General features: G+C 43.8%; 1 protein-coding gene across 1 annotated transcript; it reads left to right on the forward strand.

Annotated features, from left to right (window-relative positions):
- The first annotated feature begins 1,012 nt into the window (after window positions 1-1,012).
- On the forward strand, window positions 1,013-17,584 carry usp7 (ubiquitin specific peptidase 7 (herpes virus-associated)). Its single transcript, XM_068749362.1, has 31 exons — window positions 1,013-1,366; window positions 3,172-3,276; window positions 3,454-3,652; window positions 4,004-4,142; window positions 4,389-4,477; window positions 4,595-4,703; window positions 5,099-5,229; window positions 5,623-5,677; window positions 5,765-5,845; window positions 6,141-6,231; window positions 6,524-6,606; window positions 7,038-7,147; window positions 7,700-7,877; window positions 8,309-8,453; window positions 8,669-8,799; window positions 9,305-9,439; window positions 9,932-10,033; window positions 10,768-10,873; window positions 11,125-11,217; window positions 11,327-11,394; window positions 11,608-11,708; window positions 12,000-12,153; window positions 12,718-12,785; window positions 13,503-13,611; window positions 13,801-13,878; window positions 13,972-14,072; window positions 14,673-14,772; window positions 14,995-15,114; window positions 15,231-15,302; window positions 15,490-15,580; window positions 15,791-17,584. Exons 1-31 carry the CDS (start codon window positions 1,279-1,281, stop codon window positions 15,895-15,897), a joined length of 3,339 nt encoding a protein of 1,112 aa, XP_068605463.1. The 5' UTR covers window positions 1,013-1,278; the 3' UTR covers window positions 15,898-17,584.
- The last annotated feature ends 1,663 nt before the right edge of the window (window positions 17,585-19,247 follow it).

The raw sequence follows: 19,247 nt of genomic DNA on the forward strand, positions 1-19,247 counted from the left end.
TACTGTCTACACTTGTTAATGTGTACTTTTTTTAATTAACAATATTATTTTTACACTGCCGATGTACTTTTAATTTTATTTGTGCAAGAGATTAACTATTTTGCATAATCCGACCCGTTCAATCATAGAAACCCATATGAGTTGATGCAGAAAATGTAAATTCCCGAGTAATTTCTTACCCCCCCCCCCCCCCCCCAGGTCAGACCAAATGCAGCACGCCTATTACCATTTCAGTCATTTCCCTTCAAGTATTTTTTTTTATAATGTGCACTAGCGTTTAAGTTCGCCTCTATCCTGTATGAAAACACGCCGGGTTGTATATAATTTAACATGCACGTGAACCGGGCTGGGGATGGGCCAGTGTTTGGATCTCCATGCGGATGTGACATTTCAGAAGAGCGCGACCGCCATTTTGAGATTTACCTCAGACGCAACACATCACAGACCACGGGAGGAGCGGTTTGAGAGCGACGCTGCTCCGGCTAATGTTGTATGACCAGGCACATTCCTCGGAGGAAACGGGAGCTTAGCTAGAAATGCAAGGAGGTGCCGCGTCTTGTAGTTTACCGTATTAGAGACAGTTTGTGGGGGGGGGGGGATTCGTTTTTTTTTTTTTTCTTCTTCTTCAGTCCGTGGCAACTCTCGTCTCCGTGAACTTCCAAATCAACACTTGTGAATTCCATATTGGAAACGGCTCTGAATGGATAGCTTTTCCCTCCGCTCTCCCCCAGAAGAGGGACAATCGGAGGAGCACACGGACTGGGAATATCACAGGCAAAGTTGTTGAATTTGTGTCTATATCAAATGAGCCCTTGTTTTCATTGTTGTTTGGCTGCCTAGTGTCAGGTAGCTTAACGCTAACTTAGCTCTTAACAGGGTGCAGGTCGTGCGCTACGCTGTTTTGTTACCCCACATTTCCCGGGGTAATAAATTAGCTAATTCTAACGGGAGCCCAGGTCCATCCATCCCACCGTCAATCAGCGACTCGCGTCCACCAAAGGCGCCGAGATTGGGCGAATAGCGAGCAAATACGTCCGCGTTTCTTTACCCGCTCCCCCGCCGACCTCCCCTCCTCATTCCCCGGCGCTGACAGCGGACAAGGCCGAGGTCGCAGCAGAGCAGGCCCTGCCACCGAGGCTCGACCTGTCTACCCCATCTCCTCTTCCTACCGCACCTCACCAGCAGTCCAGAACCCGGTTCCCCGCCGAGCCGACCCTGGAGAAGGTCGAGCGTAACAAAGATACTCGGGAGCCCGGCATCACAACAACAGCAGCCAGCATGAACCACCATCACCACACGCAGCAGCAGCAGCAACAGAAAGCCGGCGAGCAGCAACTCAGCGAGCCGGAGGACATGGAGATGGAAGGTAAGCCACGACCTCGTGAGGGGTGAATGGGGTTTCTTAATATAACCGTTTCTTGAAAAATAACATTTTTTTTAAAGTTGCGCTGGGCTTTGTAGTAAACACGAATGCCAAATGCTAGCTAAGATAGCAAAGTGTCCACAGTTATATACTCGTTGTCCAACAGATTGTTAATGACCTATATGTTTGTAAACAGTCTGATTGTTTGTCCTGTAAATAACATGGAACCACCGCTAGGTACATCAATTTAGCTTCTCTGACTTCACTGACAGTTGCCGTCTACCTAACCAAAAGTAGCTATAGCTGGAAACATAAAAACAAACAGACGTTCCACATGTAATGTTACTGTAATGTAATGTCAATTTCTAACTTTAAATCTGTAAGCATCATTTTCGTAGCTCTGATGGAGATGTTAAATGTAGGCCTGCGAAGCAAAGACATTTACGCTACAAGCTAAAATCTTGACTCGGTCGGTTCCAAAATATGAATTAAAGACCTTTCATCCCGTTTCATTTGTTCTAAATGTGTATATTGTAGTGCCAGGTAGCTATTAAGTTAAGTCAATCAGGGCGATAATTAAGCCGGGAATACGTAATGTACGATGCTAACAGGACAGCTAATTGTAAGCTACTCAATTAGCTCCGAAGGCCCACCCGCAGTTTTAGTCATTGGCTAGCATGCTAGCTAGCAGGCAAGCTAGCGTTAACGGAGGGGGTGTGTAGTGTTCCAAAATGGTGGCCTGTATTTTGCGACGGTCGATTCGGCTATTGCATCAATGTTGCAGTTTCTGGCGCACATAATATATTTCCTTTTCTATCGGTCTTGAAGTGGTATAATGCAACAGCTATTTAAATATTTCCTTTCGAACGTCTGGTCTGTCGTGCAAGACCCAGCTAAAGTTAGCTAAAAACAGCCACATAATACAAGTGGTAGTTTTGGCTAGATAGCTGGGGAGCTAACACAGATGCGTCAATCGTGATTTGCTCAATTGGTGTAACAAGTTTAGCCATTTATATAGAGCGTGCAATAATTGGAAATCCAGAATAAATTTTATGACTGTGTGTAGTTATTTGTCCGTTTAAATGCTGACTTATGATAGTGTTACATGAACCGTGTGGCAGTGTTGGCAAGAAATGGTAATCGCCGCTGCGGCAAGTTAAGGCCCGCACTGGGACAGCGCGGGCCTTTGCTGCTTCATTGTATTGAAGACCAAACGGCATGGAGCTCGCCATTTTTAATGATCCGTGTTTTGTTACTCGGTTTTGGAGTCAGGGCCACATCTGTAAGGGCTTTGCAAGCGTCAGATAAGCATTACGCACACCTTACCGCAATATTTGGTATGTTCTTCCCCCCCCTAAGGTCTACAATGATCATCATAGGCTTGTTAGCCCCCAGCATCAATGCGTCAATTGGCTATAGTTAATCTGTTCTCACGTTGTTGCATATTGCTTCGTTTCACAAAGTATGTACCTTATATTATTTAATTAGTATTGTAGCACAGGCATCTATCTTTAGTCAGTTTCAACTAGAATTGAAATTTATTTTCTGTAATTATTGTCAATAAATTAGTAGCAAAATACCAGACATCCCACCCCTTAATTTCAACCTCTGTGTATCCGTGTATCCTTACGAAGACATAAAAACATAATAAAAGCTGATTTATGACATTAGTCTTCAGTCGATCAAGATGGACAAAGATCAAAATAGGAGTTTTCAGTTGGTGCTCCTGAAGATAGCGCTTCCTCCTATCATTGTTAAAATTCTGCTTTTCTATGCAGTTTAATCTTATTGCATCCCATTTTCTTCAGCTGGGGATACAGACGACCCTCCAAGAATTCCCACCAACCCAGTGATTAACGGGAACATGGCCATAGCAGATGGGCACAACAACACAGAGGAGGACATGGAAGATGGTGAGGATCGTGTGCCATCAGGAACTACTTTCACTGGCTTTGAAGCTTGCGCTGGATCCAGTTGTGATGCCCTTCTGTTTGAGTGACTGGAGTTATTAGTCCCATGTTAAGTTTGGAATCTGCTTAAAACCGTCACGTTAATTTACCTTCACACCTTCGTCCTTAATCTTTCCACAGACACCAGTTGGCGGTCAGAGGCGACTTTCCGCTTTGTAGTTGAGCGCTTCAGCCGCTTGAGCGAGTCGGTGCTCAGCCCGTCCTGCTTTGTTCGAAATCTTCCATGGAAGATTATGGTGATGCCACGCTTCTATCCAGACCGGCCACATCAAAAGAGCGTGGGCTTCTTTCTACAGTGTAACGCAGAGTCCGAGTCAACGTAGGTGTCTAGGATATCACAGGCACACGCCAGAAAACAGGTCTTGGTGCACATACATGGTGTGTCCCTGGTAACTAACGGGTCGGGTGGGTGGGCTCAGCCATGGAGCAATGGTGAACAGTGTGCAAATGTGTGGCTTTATTTTGTGCTGGATAATGCTGCGTTGGCTGTGCCAAGTGTATTTCTTACACGAGCAATCGCCTTCACCTACATGATGTACAAATCAGTGAATGAACTCAACATTGGAGTAATGTCCAAATGTAAAATTTCAATTTTGTAAAAAATAAAGAAATCTGTGTGACCATGTCGGATGTCGTCATAATATTCTCTGCATTCTCTGCTGTGCTTCAGGTCATGGTCCTGCCATGCACAGGCCATGCTGAAGATCATCAACTACAAAGACGATGAGAAGTCCTTCAGCCGCAGGATCAGTCACCTGTTCTTCCACAAAGAGAATGACTGGGGTTTTTCCAACTTCATGTCCTGGAGTGTGAGTTCAGAAGCTGCTGCCATTGTAATGATTGCATCCGGGAGGTGAAAACTGTCTTTGTGGTGAGGAGGCTGGTAGAGTAGACAGCCACAGGACACAGTGATAAAGCTACGTTTACTTAATATGCTGTTTAATATGCGTTCAGTGGAACTAGATTTTTTTTTTTGGTTCGTTCTTTGTAAAAATGTAAGGAAGTATTGTTTATCATTCCTGTTGATGGTAACTCTTGCCGGTAATGTGTTTCAGGATGTGACTGATCCAGAGCGGGGCTTCGTTGATGATGACAAAGTCACCTTTGAAGTCTACGTCCAGGCGGACGCACCACATGGAGTGGCGTAAGGAGCTTCTTTTGTCTTTTTTACCTTTGGGTTTTCTACAAATCACCAAATTAAATTTCTCTGTTGGGACTTTATTACTTTTAATCATAACATTACCTCTCACTTTTTAATCAGATGGGACTCAAAGAAACATACAGGTTATGTTGGACTGAAGAATCAGGGAGCTACCTGCTATATGAATAGCCTGCTACAGACCCTCTTCTTCACCAACCAGCTACGGCGTGTAAGGTTTTACCTTTGTGTCTTAGTTTGTTTTGCTTGCGTAAGGTGTATATTTTAGTTTAACTTTAAGCATTTGCTTAACCTTAGCCAAAAACAGTGTGTTTCATGTGTAAATGTGGACACAAGCATTTCAGCTCTGGGTTTTGTCTGTTTTTGTGTGTGTGTGTGGGGGGGGGTAGACCACACTGACTGTAATTCAATACCTGCATGTGCCATATATATATATTCCTTCCATGATCACCTGATTTCAGGTTTTGTAATTCAGTATTGTCTCATGACTGTTTCATGCCCTTTTCTGGGAGCTAATGTGAATGTTTTCGTTTAGTCACAAAATTGTAAAATACATCAGCTTCTAAAAACTCATTTCCATGCGAATCTTTGTGACTCTGCTCCCAGGCGGTGTACATGATGCCCACAGAGGGAGACGACTCATCTAAGAGTGTTCCTCTGGCACTGCAGAGGGTTTTCTATGAGCTGCAACACAGCGACAAACCTGTCGGCACCAAGAAACTCACCAAGTCCTTCGGGTAGCGCAGACTAGATGCATTTCTCTCCGTGAAGTGGTGGTGCATGTGTCGGGAATTAACTAATAAATATTTAGTTGTGGTTGCATGCATTTCTCCCACTTTCCTTGCTACGGAACATTTTGTCGTTGGCCACTAAAATTATTGAAGTCGAGGCAAATCCAGTATTTTGTTATGTCTTTTGAGAACCTTGTGAGATATGGAATAGTGAACTCTGGAGGTCTACTGACTGTAATTTGAGTGTTTTTCTGCTGCTATTTTCATTTTCGACACTCGGTGGGCTGGAAACATCGAAAGTGGGAGAGAAAATGTGATTCTTACAATGAACTCATTTATATCCAAGTTCTTGAGACTGTTATTTGTGTGTACTGAATTTATTTTATTTTGCATGTGAAGATGGGAGACACTGGATAGCTTCATGCAACATGATGTCCAGGAGCTGTGCAGAGTGGTGAGTCCTGTCGTAGGTTTTTTTTTTTTTTTCTAAGATTTGTTGTGTAAATCCATGTTCAATGATTATGGGCTATATGTGTTCCAGCTTCTGGACAATGTGGAAAACAAAATGAAAGGCACATGTGTTGAGGGAACAATCCCCAAACTCTTCAGAGGAAAGATGGTGGTATGTTCTTTGATTTTTCACTGATTGATCCTGATTACTTGTTGACTTGTTAAAAACTGAACATTTCAGTCATACATGCGGAATAATGCCGACGCTTTGTCAGGAGTAGCAGTCATAAGTTGACAGACTTTATACAGGATGTGGACTGGAACAAATCTGTTTAGAATGGCATGACGTTAAATGACTCTTGTATATAATGTTTTTTACTTACCAACTGCATCATGAAGTCAGTCTGACGCGTGTGTGTGTGTGTGTGTGTGTGTGTGTGTGTGTGTGTGTGTGTGTTACGCTACAGTCATACATCCAGTGTAAACATGTCGACTACCGGTCAGAGCGGATAGAGGACTACTATGACATCCAGCTTAGTATTAAAGGAAAGAAGAACAGTGAGTATCTGCTTCAACAAGTGCAGAGCGTCGATCCCTCTGTAGAAGTATTCAGAGAGCATGAAAAGACATCAAAGGTTTTTCATTGTTGTGATCTGTTCTCGTCCAATAAGTTTTGATGAGGAAGCATGGGAAAAAAAAGTGAACCTGACCAATGAATTTTCCATATATATTTTAAAAATGCTGCCAGCCTTTCCCATCGAGTGGTTTTTCATAATTTTGCTGTTAATTGTGGATTTAAAGTTACCGGTATGGATGTTTTTTTTTTAATCTGGTTTCTGCTTGTTTACAGTCTTTGACTCATTCAAAGATTACGTTGCAACTGAACAGTTAGATGGAGACAACAAATACGACGCAGGAGAGCATGGCTTACAGGTGAGCACGATGTTGACCAAATCTAAACTTGTATTTGTCTGTCATGATCAGTTTATTGTAGTTTGCTTGAATTCACTGGATCTTTCGAATCTCATGTGTATAAATGTCTCCTTTGCATTTTTAAAGCCCATTTGAAACAAACATTGGTTTCATTCTGTCACATACACGTCGGCCAGGACAACGCACATTGTACAGACATTTTTATGCCATCCATGAATTCAGAATGTAAATTTAGAAAAACATGTGGTGTAGCCAAATGGTTGGATTAGAACACTGGAGCAAGTTGCTTTTCTGATTGGAAAATTTGTTTCTATTTGTCTCTGGGAATAAAAAAGCAGGCACCATAATACAAATCTATAAAATTAGTGATTCATGCTGCTAACATTGAGGATTAACAATGACATGTAAATGGATATTTGTTTGTGTTGCAGGAAGCAGAAAAGGGTGTGAAGTTCCTTACCTTCCCTCCAATCCTCCATCTGCAGCTGATGCGCTTTATGTATGACCCACAGACTGACCAAAACATCAAGATAAACGACAGGTAGAGCGAACCCACCGGACCCCTCTCTCTCACGCATCGGCAGGGACTTTCTCTCTATCATCCCCGCACGGTGCGTCGGTGGTCGGTACACGGGTACCGCTTTAGTGGCCCCTCTAATCCATGTTCAGTTCGGCTGAGAGAGCGGTCCATTTCCAGAATTGCCTTGAGCTTGCTCTTCCCGGACGCGAGACCCTGAACTAAAGCACTAGAGCAGTGAGAAAGTGAGAAAGTGAGTCATTGAGCGGTTTCTCTGGAAAGGTTTCTTGGAGCTAATTGGTGCTCTGTCTGCCCGCGAAGACAGCTTGACACTTTGAAGAAACACATGTGGCCATGTGCTCATTTCCACTGTACCATCTCAGAGGACTGAGTCGTCCTTTGGATGTTGCCATTAGTACCTGTCCCCTGAGGGTTTTCGACATAATGAAGTCCTGCATTCTCTCTGGTTTAGTTAATAAATATGTTTTCATCTGAATATTTGACATGACATTTTTTTCCATACTCTATCTTCTCACCATCCTTAATGCACATCCTCTCCCCCTCTTCCCTCCATAGGTTTGAGTTTCCAGATCAGCTGCCCCTGGATGAGTTTCTGCAGAAGCCAGACTCCAAGGACCCAGCCAACTACATCCTGCACGCAGTACTGGTGCACAGCGGGGACAACCATGGCGGTCACTACGTCGTCTATCTTAACCCAAAAGGAGACGGCAAAGTCAGTGTCAAGGAACCAATAGTGAGAACCTTTTTTTATGCGCCTTTCACGCAACAATTGTTGGTTAGGTTTTTCTGCACTGCTAGTTAATGCCAAAAAAAACATTTCATTTAAGAAAGATTTATCTAACTACAACTATCAATAATATACTTTAAATTCTGATCATAGAACATTATTTGATAATTACTGTTTTGATTGAGGAATAGATGTTGCAACCAGGATAACTCGTTGACAAATAGTGTCGGGATAAGCTAATCCCACAGAGAGTTTCCTGTCATCTTTCCTACCATTGCGTCAAGAATGAGTGCAGAATAAATGCAATTGTATGATAATGGCTAGAATACCCGAGAACGAAGCTAGAAAGCGTGCCAGTGTTGGACCACTATAAATGAGATTTTGATATAAATGGTTTTCTTAAGCGATGTCTGGCTTTCTTTGCATCTCCCGTCTAGTGGTGTAAGTTTGATGATGATGTGGTGTCGCGGTGCACCAAGGAGGAGGCCATAGAGCACAACTACGGCGGGCATGATGACGACCTCTCGGTGCGCCACTGCACCAATGCATACATGTTGGTCTACATCCGCGAGTCTAAGCTCAGTAAGTAACACGCTCCACTCTCTTTCCCTTTGTTGGCTAGGATTAGCAAAAGCTACTGCTGGAGTGATTGTCCTGAAAATGGACAAACGTTTCCCGGGTAGTTTGTCCTTAAGTGCAAATCCTGCGTGATAATGAGGGAAAGCTCTGATGCTATAGTGAGTGCAGTTGTTGCCGTTGCGTTCAGAGTCTACAGTACACTTGTCTGCTGATCGCAGGTGAGGTACTCCAACCGATGACTGATGTGGACATCCCCCAGCAGCTGGTGGAGCGTTTGCAGGAGGAAAAACGGGTGGAGGCACAGAAGAGAAAGGAGCGTCAAGAGGCTCACCTGTACATGCAGGTCCAGGTAGGAACCCAGGACTGCATTGAGGTGTTGTCATGATCTGCAGACTTACAGAACACCGACTCCCTCTTAAATGTTGTAATCGGCTTATTTGATTTGGGAGGTTTATCCTGGATGTGCGTTGTGAACTATTGTCAAGAGTAGAATCTGTTTAGAACTTCTCAACCGAAGGAACTAATAAAAAATCAGGAGTTTATGCAGCAAATGCATTTTAAGTCTGTAAAATAAACTGCATTTATTTTTTCCCGTCGGTGTTGGCACTCGCTTTCAGTGTCTCCAAGATAAAGTCTGAGTGGAAGGAAAAAAAACAAAACAAGGTGCAACTCTGCATCTAGAATATTCACATTCCTCTACAGGCAAAGCTCAAATAAATACATCTGACTTGGTTTTGTTGAGATGAAGCAGGGAGACAAATTGCAGTTTGGGTAAAGGTCCCCACGTCTTTGCTCTTTGATCGCCATCAGTCGCTAAAGCTGTAGTGTTGCTGTTGCTATTTTCCCCCGGCCAGATGGTGACGGAGGATCAGTTCTGTGGTCACCAAGGCAATGACATGTACGACGAGGAGAAGGTGAAGTACACGGTCTTCAAAGTCCTGAAGAGTTCTACGCTGCAAGAGTTCGTGCAGAACCTCTCCCAGACCATGGTGAGGCTTGAGACTGCGCGTGTGTGGAATGCTAGATGTTCTGTTCCGTTTGTGTTACCATCGTGAATGAATTTTCATCAAATACACATCTGAAAGACATAATATGCTGTTTGCATTCCCCAAATGATGTCTCCGCCCCCCTCCGCACATTGCTATCGGCAATGTTCGATGATTCCAAACTTAATTGAGCCATACTCTACAAACGGTCACGTGTCGACTGAATATTCTATGCAGTGCGTTCAGAGTAAACTTGCTTCCGAACGTTCAAGATGGCGACCGCAAGCAACATCAGGGCGAGAAAAGGCGTGTACTTGTGTAATGCTGCTTCAAAAGTACGCAAACAAGGATATATACCATCTTATGAGATGGAGTTCAAGTCTAAGCGAAACGGTCATAGTACTTCCTGTATCTACTGCTTCACGGAGATCGATATTGTTTTGTTTTGCTTTAAAAGTGCAAAGTACGTTAAAGCAGGCTGTTGATTTGCTACAGGGCTTCCCACAGGACCAGATGAGGCTGTGGCCCATGCAGGCCCGGAGCAACGGAACCAAGCGACCCGCCATGCTCGACTACGAAGCAGACTGCAGCAAGTCGGTGAGTGTTTGTTTCGGACCTGACCTGGAGCGACGCGATGATGTCGGGTGCCACAATTACTGTTACTGTTACTGTTACTGTTACGGATGTTATTCCAGGACAGGATCCCTCCTGAGAATCAGAGAAACCGTTCTGTTTTATCTCACTTTATTCATTGGTGAGAGTTGAGATGAAGCGAATGGTCGGCGGGCAGAAAATGAATCTGTCTTGTTTTGTTTTTTAATTGCTTTATGGTCAAAGCCGAAACAGACAAATGTTTTTCAAAGATGCGTTTTAAAAGAAAATCTTCTGGCAAAAAAAGTTTTAAGTTATTTTATTTCAAGTCAACAATACTTGGAAGTGTAAAATAATTGCTGTAGTACATGTCTTTCATATTTTAAGGCCTCTTTTAGTAATTGTGCAGGACTGTAACAGCAAGAAGTCACATTTAAAGAAGACCAAAATACGCTGACCCTTGTTTATTCAGATTGTTGCAAGATAGAAATTATGATTTCCTCCTGTTGCTATGTGTGAACTAAAAGTTCAGGAATCTGACAGATCTTGATTTGAGATTGTTGCAATTATTCAGCTGTTGGGGGGAAAACAGTCCTGATATGATCTGTCACTGCCCAGAGTCTCACATCTTGTTGGAGACACCATTAGTCTTTGCGTGTGTTTTGAAAGATGAGCATTTGAGCCCGTGTGTACATTTGAGCATGTGTCCCACTCATTCTTGTGATGCATTTGTGTGTCAGATGATTGACTTGAGTGACAATGAGAACCCCTGGACAATATTCCTGGAGACGGTGGATCCAGAGTTGGCAGCCAGCGGGGCCACGTTACCCAAGTTTGACAAAGACCGTAAGTCTCACCCGTGAACCAGCCTCGCCTGGCTTTAGTGTCCCTAGTGAAGATTCTGCTTCAACGGTTGTAGGCTGGGCTGGGTTGCAGCTTTCCTACAGCTTAATAGACCTAAAAGGCAATTTTGACACATTTTAAAGAATATTTAAACAATTTATTTGATTTGTTCATTTTAGCAGTGACTTTGTCTGGACCAAGTTGTTCTCATCAGTCACTGTTTGGCTGTTTCTTTTCTTTTCTTTTTTTTTTAGATGATGTCATGTTATTCTTGAAGATGTACGACCCCAAAACCAGGAGCTTAAATTATTGTGGACATATCTACACACCTATATCCTGCAAAATAAGTAAGTGGTGGCAACAGAAAGTCTATTTTTAAGCTCGACACACAATCATACTTTAAAATGCCTCGACGGTAACGTCATGCTTCGACTGTGCTCTTCTGTCTGTGACCAGGAGACCTTCTGCCAGTCATGTGTGAAAGAGCAGGGTTTCAGCAGGAAACTAGCCTTATCCTCTATGAGGTGACCTTTTTATGAGTCTTTTATCCGCTCATTCTTTCTTGGTGTCGTCGTACTCCTGCGACTAAAACCAAAAACTGCACCGTTCCACACTGTCGTTTGTAGCGTCTCGCTGTCCCCCTCTTTAACGCTCTGCAGCTCTGCGTGTTTGCACTGTCCACCAAAGTGCTCTTACGTAACGTCACTGCGTTTCCTGTCGTGCTTTTCGTGTTACAGGAAGTAAAGCCCAATCTAACCGAGCGGATTCAGGACTATGACGTCTCTCTAGACAAGGCCCTGGATGAGCTCATGGACGGGGACATCATTGTCTTCCAGAAGTGAGACTGCTTTTAATTTAAAATGTGTCGTTAATGTAGTAACAGTCAGCTGTGTGAGCCCAGTGGGGGGGTTCAATAACCCCAATATTTTGTACTAGAAATTCTGAAACCTGTTTTAATTAAAGAGGAACTGTTGCGTCTTAGACCTCAAAGACCGCTGTGTGCTTCAGTTCCTCTGAGTTTGTGTCTCACACAATACCTCTGACTTTATGGTCGCACCTTTATCGAATACGAATACGCATTTCGTACTTCAGTCGAACTACGACTAAATCTTGCTCCCCTTCCACGCAGGGACGACCCAGAAAACGATAGCAGTGAGCTGCCGACAGCCAAGGACTATTTTCGGGATCTCTACCACCGTGTGGATGTCATTTTCTGTGACAAAACCATTCACAATGACCCAGGCTTCGTGGTCACGCTCTCCAACCGCATGAATTATTTTCAGGTATGTATCGGAATATCTCCTGGAAAATATTTCTCAAAAAGGTTTACCGTATTTTCACGACCATAAGGCGCACCTAAAAGTCTTACATTTTCTTCAAAATGTGCGGCGCACCCTCTGTGTTGTTGTAAGGCGGACGCAGGAGAGGACGCCGTGAGAGCGTTAAAGGGGGAAGTGGATTGTCGGAGCGTTACGGCTTAGACTGCGAGCTGGGTGGGAGCGTTGGAGGACAGACGGAGACCACGGTTTCACTAAGAGCGACTCTGACAGTGGAGAAAGGGAACCCGGCATGTTTGATGGAGATCTAGCGCAGCTGTTCAATTCGGAAACGGAGGATGAGGACTTTGATTTGATTGAGGATTAAATAAATGTGAATACCAAACTCAGTTTTGCTCCCGCTCTAGTTTGCGCACCGATCGTGCCCGCGCCTTTTTGAACCTATGTATGTTTTAAAATACGAATCACCAGGTGCGCCGTATGGTCGTGAAAATACGGTTTGTGCTAAATGCCGTGTTACTCTGTTGTAATTAACGATACAATCCTAAATGTGTGTTGTCTGTCTGTCAGGTGGCCAAGACGGTAGCGCAGAGGTTGAACACGGATCCCATGCTGCTGCAGTTCTTCAAGTCACAGGGGTAGGAGGCTTGTTTCAAATACTAAGAGATGGTAACTGAACTTAAAGTACGTTACATACAATGCTCTCGAGCTTGCAGCACGTCGGGAGGAATAAACAGTCTTTTCTGACCGTTTGTCGCTTCACGCTGTCAAAGTTTAATCAAAAACCAGAGCGTGGATTTTGAAGGTTTGACCTGCGGCTCGGCTGCAGCTGTGCAAGGGCCTGATACCAGCCACTGGGAACTGCTGATATGCTATATGGAGAGCAGATACTAACGCGACTGAGGACTGCTCGGCAGCAGATGATTGGCTGTGATAGTTCTTCGCTCCTTCCTGTTTGGATGACGAAAGACTTTGACTTAGTAAACGGGCTGAACTCACGCGATGTGCCCGGCTGACTTGACATTTACATTGATTTCTTGCAGTTGTCGGTAGAAATGTTGCGTAACCTGTCCCCCCCCACCTTTCTTTGTTTTTTTTTTCCTTGAAATCCTCCCACTATGCCTCCCTGCTGTCTCCCTCTCCCTCTCCATTCATTTTCCTCTGCATCACTCTGAATATTCTCATCTTCTCCATCTGTTTACCTCCTTTCAATTCTCTTATTGTCTGTTTTTTTTCTCCTCCTTCACTTCTTTTTCCACCCACTGTTTCTCCTTTGGTGTCATCTTTATCCCCCCCCCCCCCTTCCCTCCCCCCCCCGGTCATCCTCCCCCCCTGCCTGGTGGTGTGGTGGCCAGGTACAGGGACGGTCCAGGGAATCCTCTCAGACACAACTATGAGGGAACCCTGCGGGACCTGCTGCAGTTCTTCAAACCACGGCAGCCCAAGAAGCTGTACTACCAGCAGGTAGGGAAGCCTCGCCGCTGAATGGTCCAGTTGACTTATCCAGTTTAAAACTGTCAAACGTCTAGCACCGATCAGCCCAAGCATTCATCAGTGTGTTATCCCCCCCCCCCCCCCCAAAAAAACGGCTGGGAAATAAAAATAAAATGCATCAAATACATCCTTTTCTTTCCCTGTCCTTTAAATCCACAGTTAAAGATGAAGATAACAGATTTTGAGAACAGGAGGAGTTTTAAATCCATATGGCTGAACAGCCAGTTCAGAGAGGAGGTGACAGACCAAGCGTACTCGTACACCAACGTTTCTCATGATGGGTAGAACATGCCAGAGGAGGCAGTAACTGCATGTGTGTGTCTGTTGCAGGAGATCACCCTCTACCCTGACAAGCATGGCTGCGTGCGAGACCTGTTGGAAGAATGTAAAAAGGCGGTCGAGCTCTCCGAAAAAGGCTCAGAGAAACTTCGGTATCCACAACAAAGAAATGTTTATCTGTGTCATTTGTTTTTGGAGGATGTTTGACAGCAGCGGCGTCCCGTAGCTGCAAAAGTGCATTTTAACAAGGGGATTCACACATTAGAGCGTTTCTGCACACGCCGGCTGAAGCAGCAACAATTAAACGCATCTGAGACGACTCATGGCATTCAAACTAAAATAGATGCACTCTTGACAAACGTGCACGGCGTTTATCTCAACGAAGCGCCCGATGTGTTGCCGCCTGCATCTGATCTAGGCTGACGTCGTGAAAATGTAATCATGCCTTCTGAAAAGATGAGAAAGTTTTTTCCCCCACACAGCCCAGGAAAAAAACGTTAAGGAAAAAGAACCGAGTCGCTTCCCTCTGGTATAGAGAGTACCAGAGTGCCTTCGTCACAAACCTCTTCACGTACTGAGCGTCTCCTATTGGACAGTGTGCTTTCTTAATAGACCACACTGTCCTTTAAATCAATTTGCAGCAGCGCACATATCCACTAATCTGCACCGATTACCTTATTTTTATTTAATGAGATCAACTACGGTGTTGCTTCATCTACTCAGTTCCTGTTCCTCTCGTCCTCCCCCTGCAGACTCTTAGAGATAGTAAGCTATAAAATAATCGGGGTTCACCAGGAGGACGAGCTGCTAGAATGTTTATCTCCGGCTGCCAGCCGCACCTTCAGAATAGAGGTGAGTGTCTGTGAAACTCTCCCTGCCGTCTCTGTGTCTCGTATTTTTAGCATTACGCATCCCAGAGGGATTAATAAAGTATTCTGGGTAGCGCATTGTGTTTTTTGTAGTTTAGCCAGGTTCACTCACTCCAAACCATTAGCTGGAAAATTTATGAAATGCAGCCACTAAATCACTTAATTTGGTTAAATTCACTCTTCATTTTATTTTCTGCTTATTCAGGAAATTCCTGTGGACCAGGTGGACTTGGACAAGGATAGTGAAATGCTAATCCCTGTTGCTCACTTCCACAAGGAAGTATTCGGCACCTTTGGCACCCCTTTCTTGCTCAAGATCAGACAGGTGTGTGTGTGTTTTTCATTTCTTCTTTTTTTTTAAACATGTGTTGGTCTACTCTTGATGGAAAGAATTACGTACTTAATAAACTGGATGCTCCGTCTGCCTCCCTCGTTTCACAGGGTGAGCCATTTCGGGAAGTGATGAGGAGGATCCAGACCATGTTGGAAATTCAGGAGAAGGAATTTGAGAAGGTACAATGCCCCATTTTCCACGGAGATGAGAGTGTATCCTGTGAAATGCTTTCATAATTAATCCAGCATTTCATCTGTTGTCCAAAATAACAAATACACAGTTCAGATTAGAAGATGCTGTAACGCTCCTCAGGATGGCAGCGGCAGGTTGTCGAGTAAAAATATTTGTGTGTGCGTTCATTCTCAGTTCAAGTTTGCGATTGTGATGATGGGTCGACATCAGTACATCACTGAAGACGAGTATGAGGTCAACCTGAAGGACTTTGAACCGCAGCCAGGTATTTACTGCTGCTGATACAACTGCTGTAGCAACTGTTGGTTGCGATCCAAAAACACACCACTAGATGGCACTCAAACTACACACTTGGGCCTAAGTTCCGTCTTGTGCTTTTGCAAGGCGCTCGCGCGCCTGTGCTACTACAGAGGATGAATTCCTGTCGCTGCTGTTACGGGTGAAGACTCTCTGTCCTGTCTCCTCCTCCTCACAGGTAACATGTCCCACCCGCGCCCGTGGCTTGGCTTGGATCACTTCAACAAGGCTCCAAAGAGAGGTCGCTACACCTACCTGGAGAAAGCAATCAAGATTCACAACTGAAGCGGCTTGCCCTTCCTCTTTGTCATCCTCTTCCTGCTCCGCCTTCCTGCCGACCTACTTTAACACCATAACTACAGACTGTAACCAACCGTGCGTGTGTTTGTGTGCGCGCGCCCGTGCGAGACAGAGACTGTGTGTGTGTGTGTTCACTTTTAACACCTCGCCTGGACACCTACAGCTCTCCACTGGCACTACGTCTTCAGCGATATGGATCTTGCTGCAGCTGATGGATTACCCATCAACCACAAAATAAACTGCACCAACCACCTCCTGACTGTTCATTTTGTTGTTTATCTTGTTTTTTCATCGTCTCCCTCGATTCTTCAGGCTGTTACCCCCCCCCCCCCGGCTTCTGTACCTGCCTGTTCACTGCCTGTATTTGTTGCCTGTTTGAAATGGAAAATATGAAATTGGATTTTAATGAGATGTAAGTAAGAGAGGTGTGGAAATAGAACATAAACTTCTAGAGTTAGTCGCCCCCCCTCCCCCCCCCCCATGAAAGTCTTTTTTTCCTTCAGTTTTTGGGGGTTGTTATTGAATAGAGTTGTTTGAGGATCCTGCTGCTTGTGAGGGGAGGGACAAATGGATAGAGAAAGAGGCGATGGAGGCGGATTGTCATTTATTTAAAATTGAACTGACACCCATCCTGAATTTAGTTGCCCTGATGTGGTTCTTCATATTTTCTGCTCATATTTCTTTTTTTTTTTTTTTTTTTTTAGTGCATCAAAATAAGTAATTTCAAGTTTACACACAGTTCTTAGTTTTGTTTGAAGAAAAATAATTTTGTCTCTGCAGATCTTGTATAATAAAAGTCCACAACATCTGTTTAAAAATAAATGGGGGAAGAAAAAAACCGGAGGAAATTTGTATTTCATCTTGCACGTTGGCACTTAATGGCAGAGGTTTCTCAGGACTGGCAAATGTATATTTTAAATTGTGGTTTTGAGTTGCTCAGTGATTTGAATGGCGCGCGCGCACGCACACACACGCGCACACACATGCATTGACGAAGCCGCTGGAGTTACTCTTCATTGATTCGGGTGGTTTTCTTTCTCAGTCATTCCTCCTGATTGCAAACATTAGTCCCTTCACCCGCTCTCTTGTTTGACGCTGTCTCCTTTGGGTGATGGGGAGTAGTAACTGCGCTATGGAGCTGCTGACTCCTGGAGCCCCACAGGTTTGAGGATTGTGTTAGATAAAACCAGCATTGTACGAAACGCAATGATTTTTATTTTGACTCCCCCACCCCCTTCACTTTAAAGCACAGATGGAATGATCCTCTAATAGTGCGTAGCTGGCTCTGTGAAGACAACATTTAAGAATTGTATATTTAAAACTATGATAGTGTAAAATTTAAGTGAAACACGCCTTTGTTGTTGGGTACAGAAGGAGCCAGGTGTCCATATTTCTTGTTTGTAGGATTTTCTGCTTTTCTTTGCGTTCCTGATGTAGCACTGATTTTTTTCTGTTACATTTGGAATCTTTTTTTTCCCTTTTAAAAGCTAACTGCATCGGTTTTGTCTTGTTAAGAAAGTGCAGTACGAATATGACCTATGGAATCACACCTTAATTTGATCTTTTCCGGTTTAAAATCCTCAGTGTAGCAGCAGTGTATGACAACTATTCCTGTATATTGCCTTTTTGCTGGAAAATGTATGTTGAATAAAATTTTCTATAAAAACAAAAACACTGCTGCTTGTCCGTACCCAGTCTGCGACCAACCGCTGTTCGAGGGGTTGTTCTTTGACCCTCAACTTGACCTTTGGCGGGGAGTTGGTTGAGAGCATTCAAACTTACTGGTAGAAGAGATGTGTGAAACCAGGAAAGTTTTTGAGACCCTCTACCTGAGACTTATTCATCCTATTTGTCTCATTCTCTCTGATGTGTATATATCTCGTTGTTTTAAGAGAGATTTTGTTTTTCATTTTATGTTCCTATGTGTGCCTTAATCGTTGTTTTAAGAGAGATTTTGTTTTTCATTTTATGTTCCTATGTGTGCCTTAAGCCGTGGGCCTTCACACGATTTTGTTATGTTAGAATCTTGAATTGTGGTTGACACGACTCTGCAACATCGCATGGAAATCGGGGGCAGTGCCTTTGAATTGGCAGACCGGGGTGGTGGTCCCTCTTTATAAGAAGGGGGGCCGGAGGGTGTGTTCCAACTATAGAGGGATCACACTCCTCAGTCTCCCCGGTAAGGTCTGGGTATGACAGTTGAATATAAATCCCGTCTCATTGGCTGATGCAAGATGGTGATCGGTGCTGCTGAAGATCAATATTATTGTGCATTTCGGTTGCAAGTCAATGGGCACAAACACCATTACACCAAATTATGTTATGTCCTGGAACACAGAGTGGCCCAGTTTTAATGTGCCGCATTCCACTTAATGTGTCAGTCTTATGATAAATATATAAATGACTGACAGTGGCTTATAATGGTCAGAGGTTAGATACGTACGCACTGTCATAAGAGCGTTACCGGAGGAACATTGCGTTTATTCTACAGCCATAAGCACGGTATATGTGTTTACACAGAAAGAAAAACTACTTCTGTATGACACAAAAAGGATGCAAGTTCCGCCGCAGTAACCCACACAGATGGACGAGTGGAACCAAACACAGGAATTAATCACCGTGAGGAAGAGTGCTTCTTTTGTAGTGCTGCCATCACCGTTTTCACCACACGGCACAGCTGAGCATGATTACAGAGAAACGGCTGGATGGATCTTGATGAAAAGAACCTATGGTTAGTTGTTAGTTTAACTTATCAAGTACCTTATGAGTAATTTACAAATGTTTGTAAATCTATTTACAAGATTACCGTAGTTTATTTGAATGGTCTACCTAGCCTGATCCAAGATTTTTCTGTGAGCACACTTCACTATCACAGTATGACATTAGTCTGACTTTGCAATTGACAAGAAATATATTGATTTCTAAAGAGGTAAACTGAATAAATGAGTTTGAATTGAAAGAGTTCAGCTTCTTATGGCCTCGACTGTATTATAAAAACGTGCTCTTCTCAATCGGTCACATTCAGAACTGAGGCACATCTCACCGGTGGTTTGAATTGCCTTTATTAAAAGATACAGGATAATAGAGTTGACACCAATATTTGAGCACTTGATTGTTACAGGCTGGGGGTGTTAGTTATACAGACAAACGTTTCCAGCTATCCGTGCCTGTAAAATCCCTGTGAATATTGTATCTGCAGCACATGGCAACCACTGACATCTGGATATTGAGGGGGGGGTTTAAGTCACATTAAATCTTACAGTAAAGTCATAAAAATGGAAGAGGGAATCTCGCATGCGACACCCAACAAGCCAACATTTACAGTTAGTTTTAGA

Source organism: Brachionichthys hirsutus, chromosome 16 (assembly GCF_040956055.1).
Source record: "Brachionichthys hirsutus isolate HB-005 chromosome 16, CSIRO-AGI_Bhir_v1, whole genome shotgun sequence".
NCBI lineage: Eukaryota > Metazoa > Chordata > Actinopteri > Lophiiformes > Brachionichthyidae > Brachionichthys > Brachionichthys hirsutus.

Bases quoted from the DNA above. Each gene is read 5' to 3' on its own strand.
- usp7 (XM_068749362.1), top strand. From the start codon at position 1,279: ATGAACCACCATCACCACACGCAGCAGCAGCAGCAACAGAAAGCCGGC. The intron at 4,143-4,388 runs GTGAGTTCAGAA...AATGTGTTTCAG, and splicing joins CCAACTTCATGTCCTGGAGT to GATGTGACTGATCCAGAGCG. The intron at 12,786-13,502 runs GTAGGAGGCTTG...TGTGGTGGCCAG, and splicing joins CAGTTCTTCAAGTCACAGGG to GTACAGGGACGGTCCAGGGA.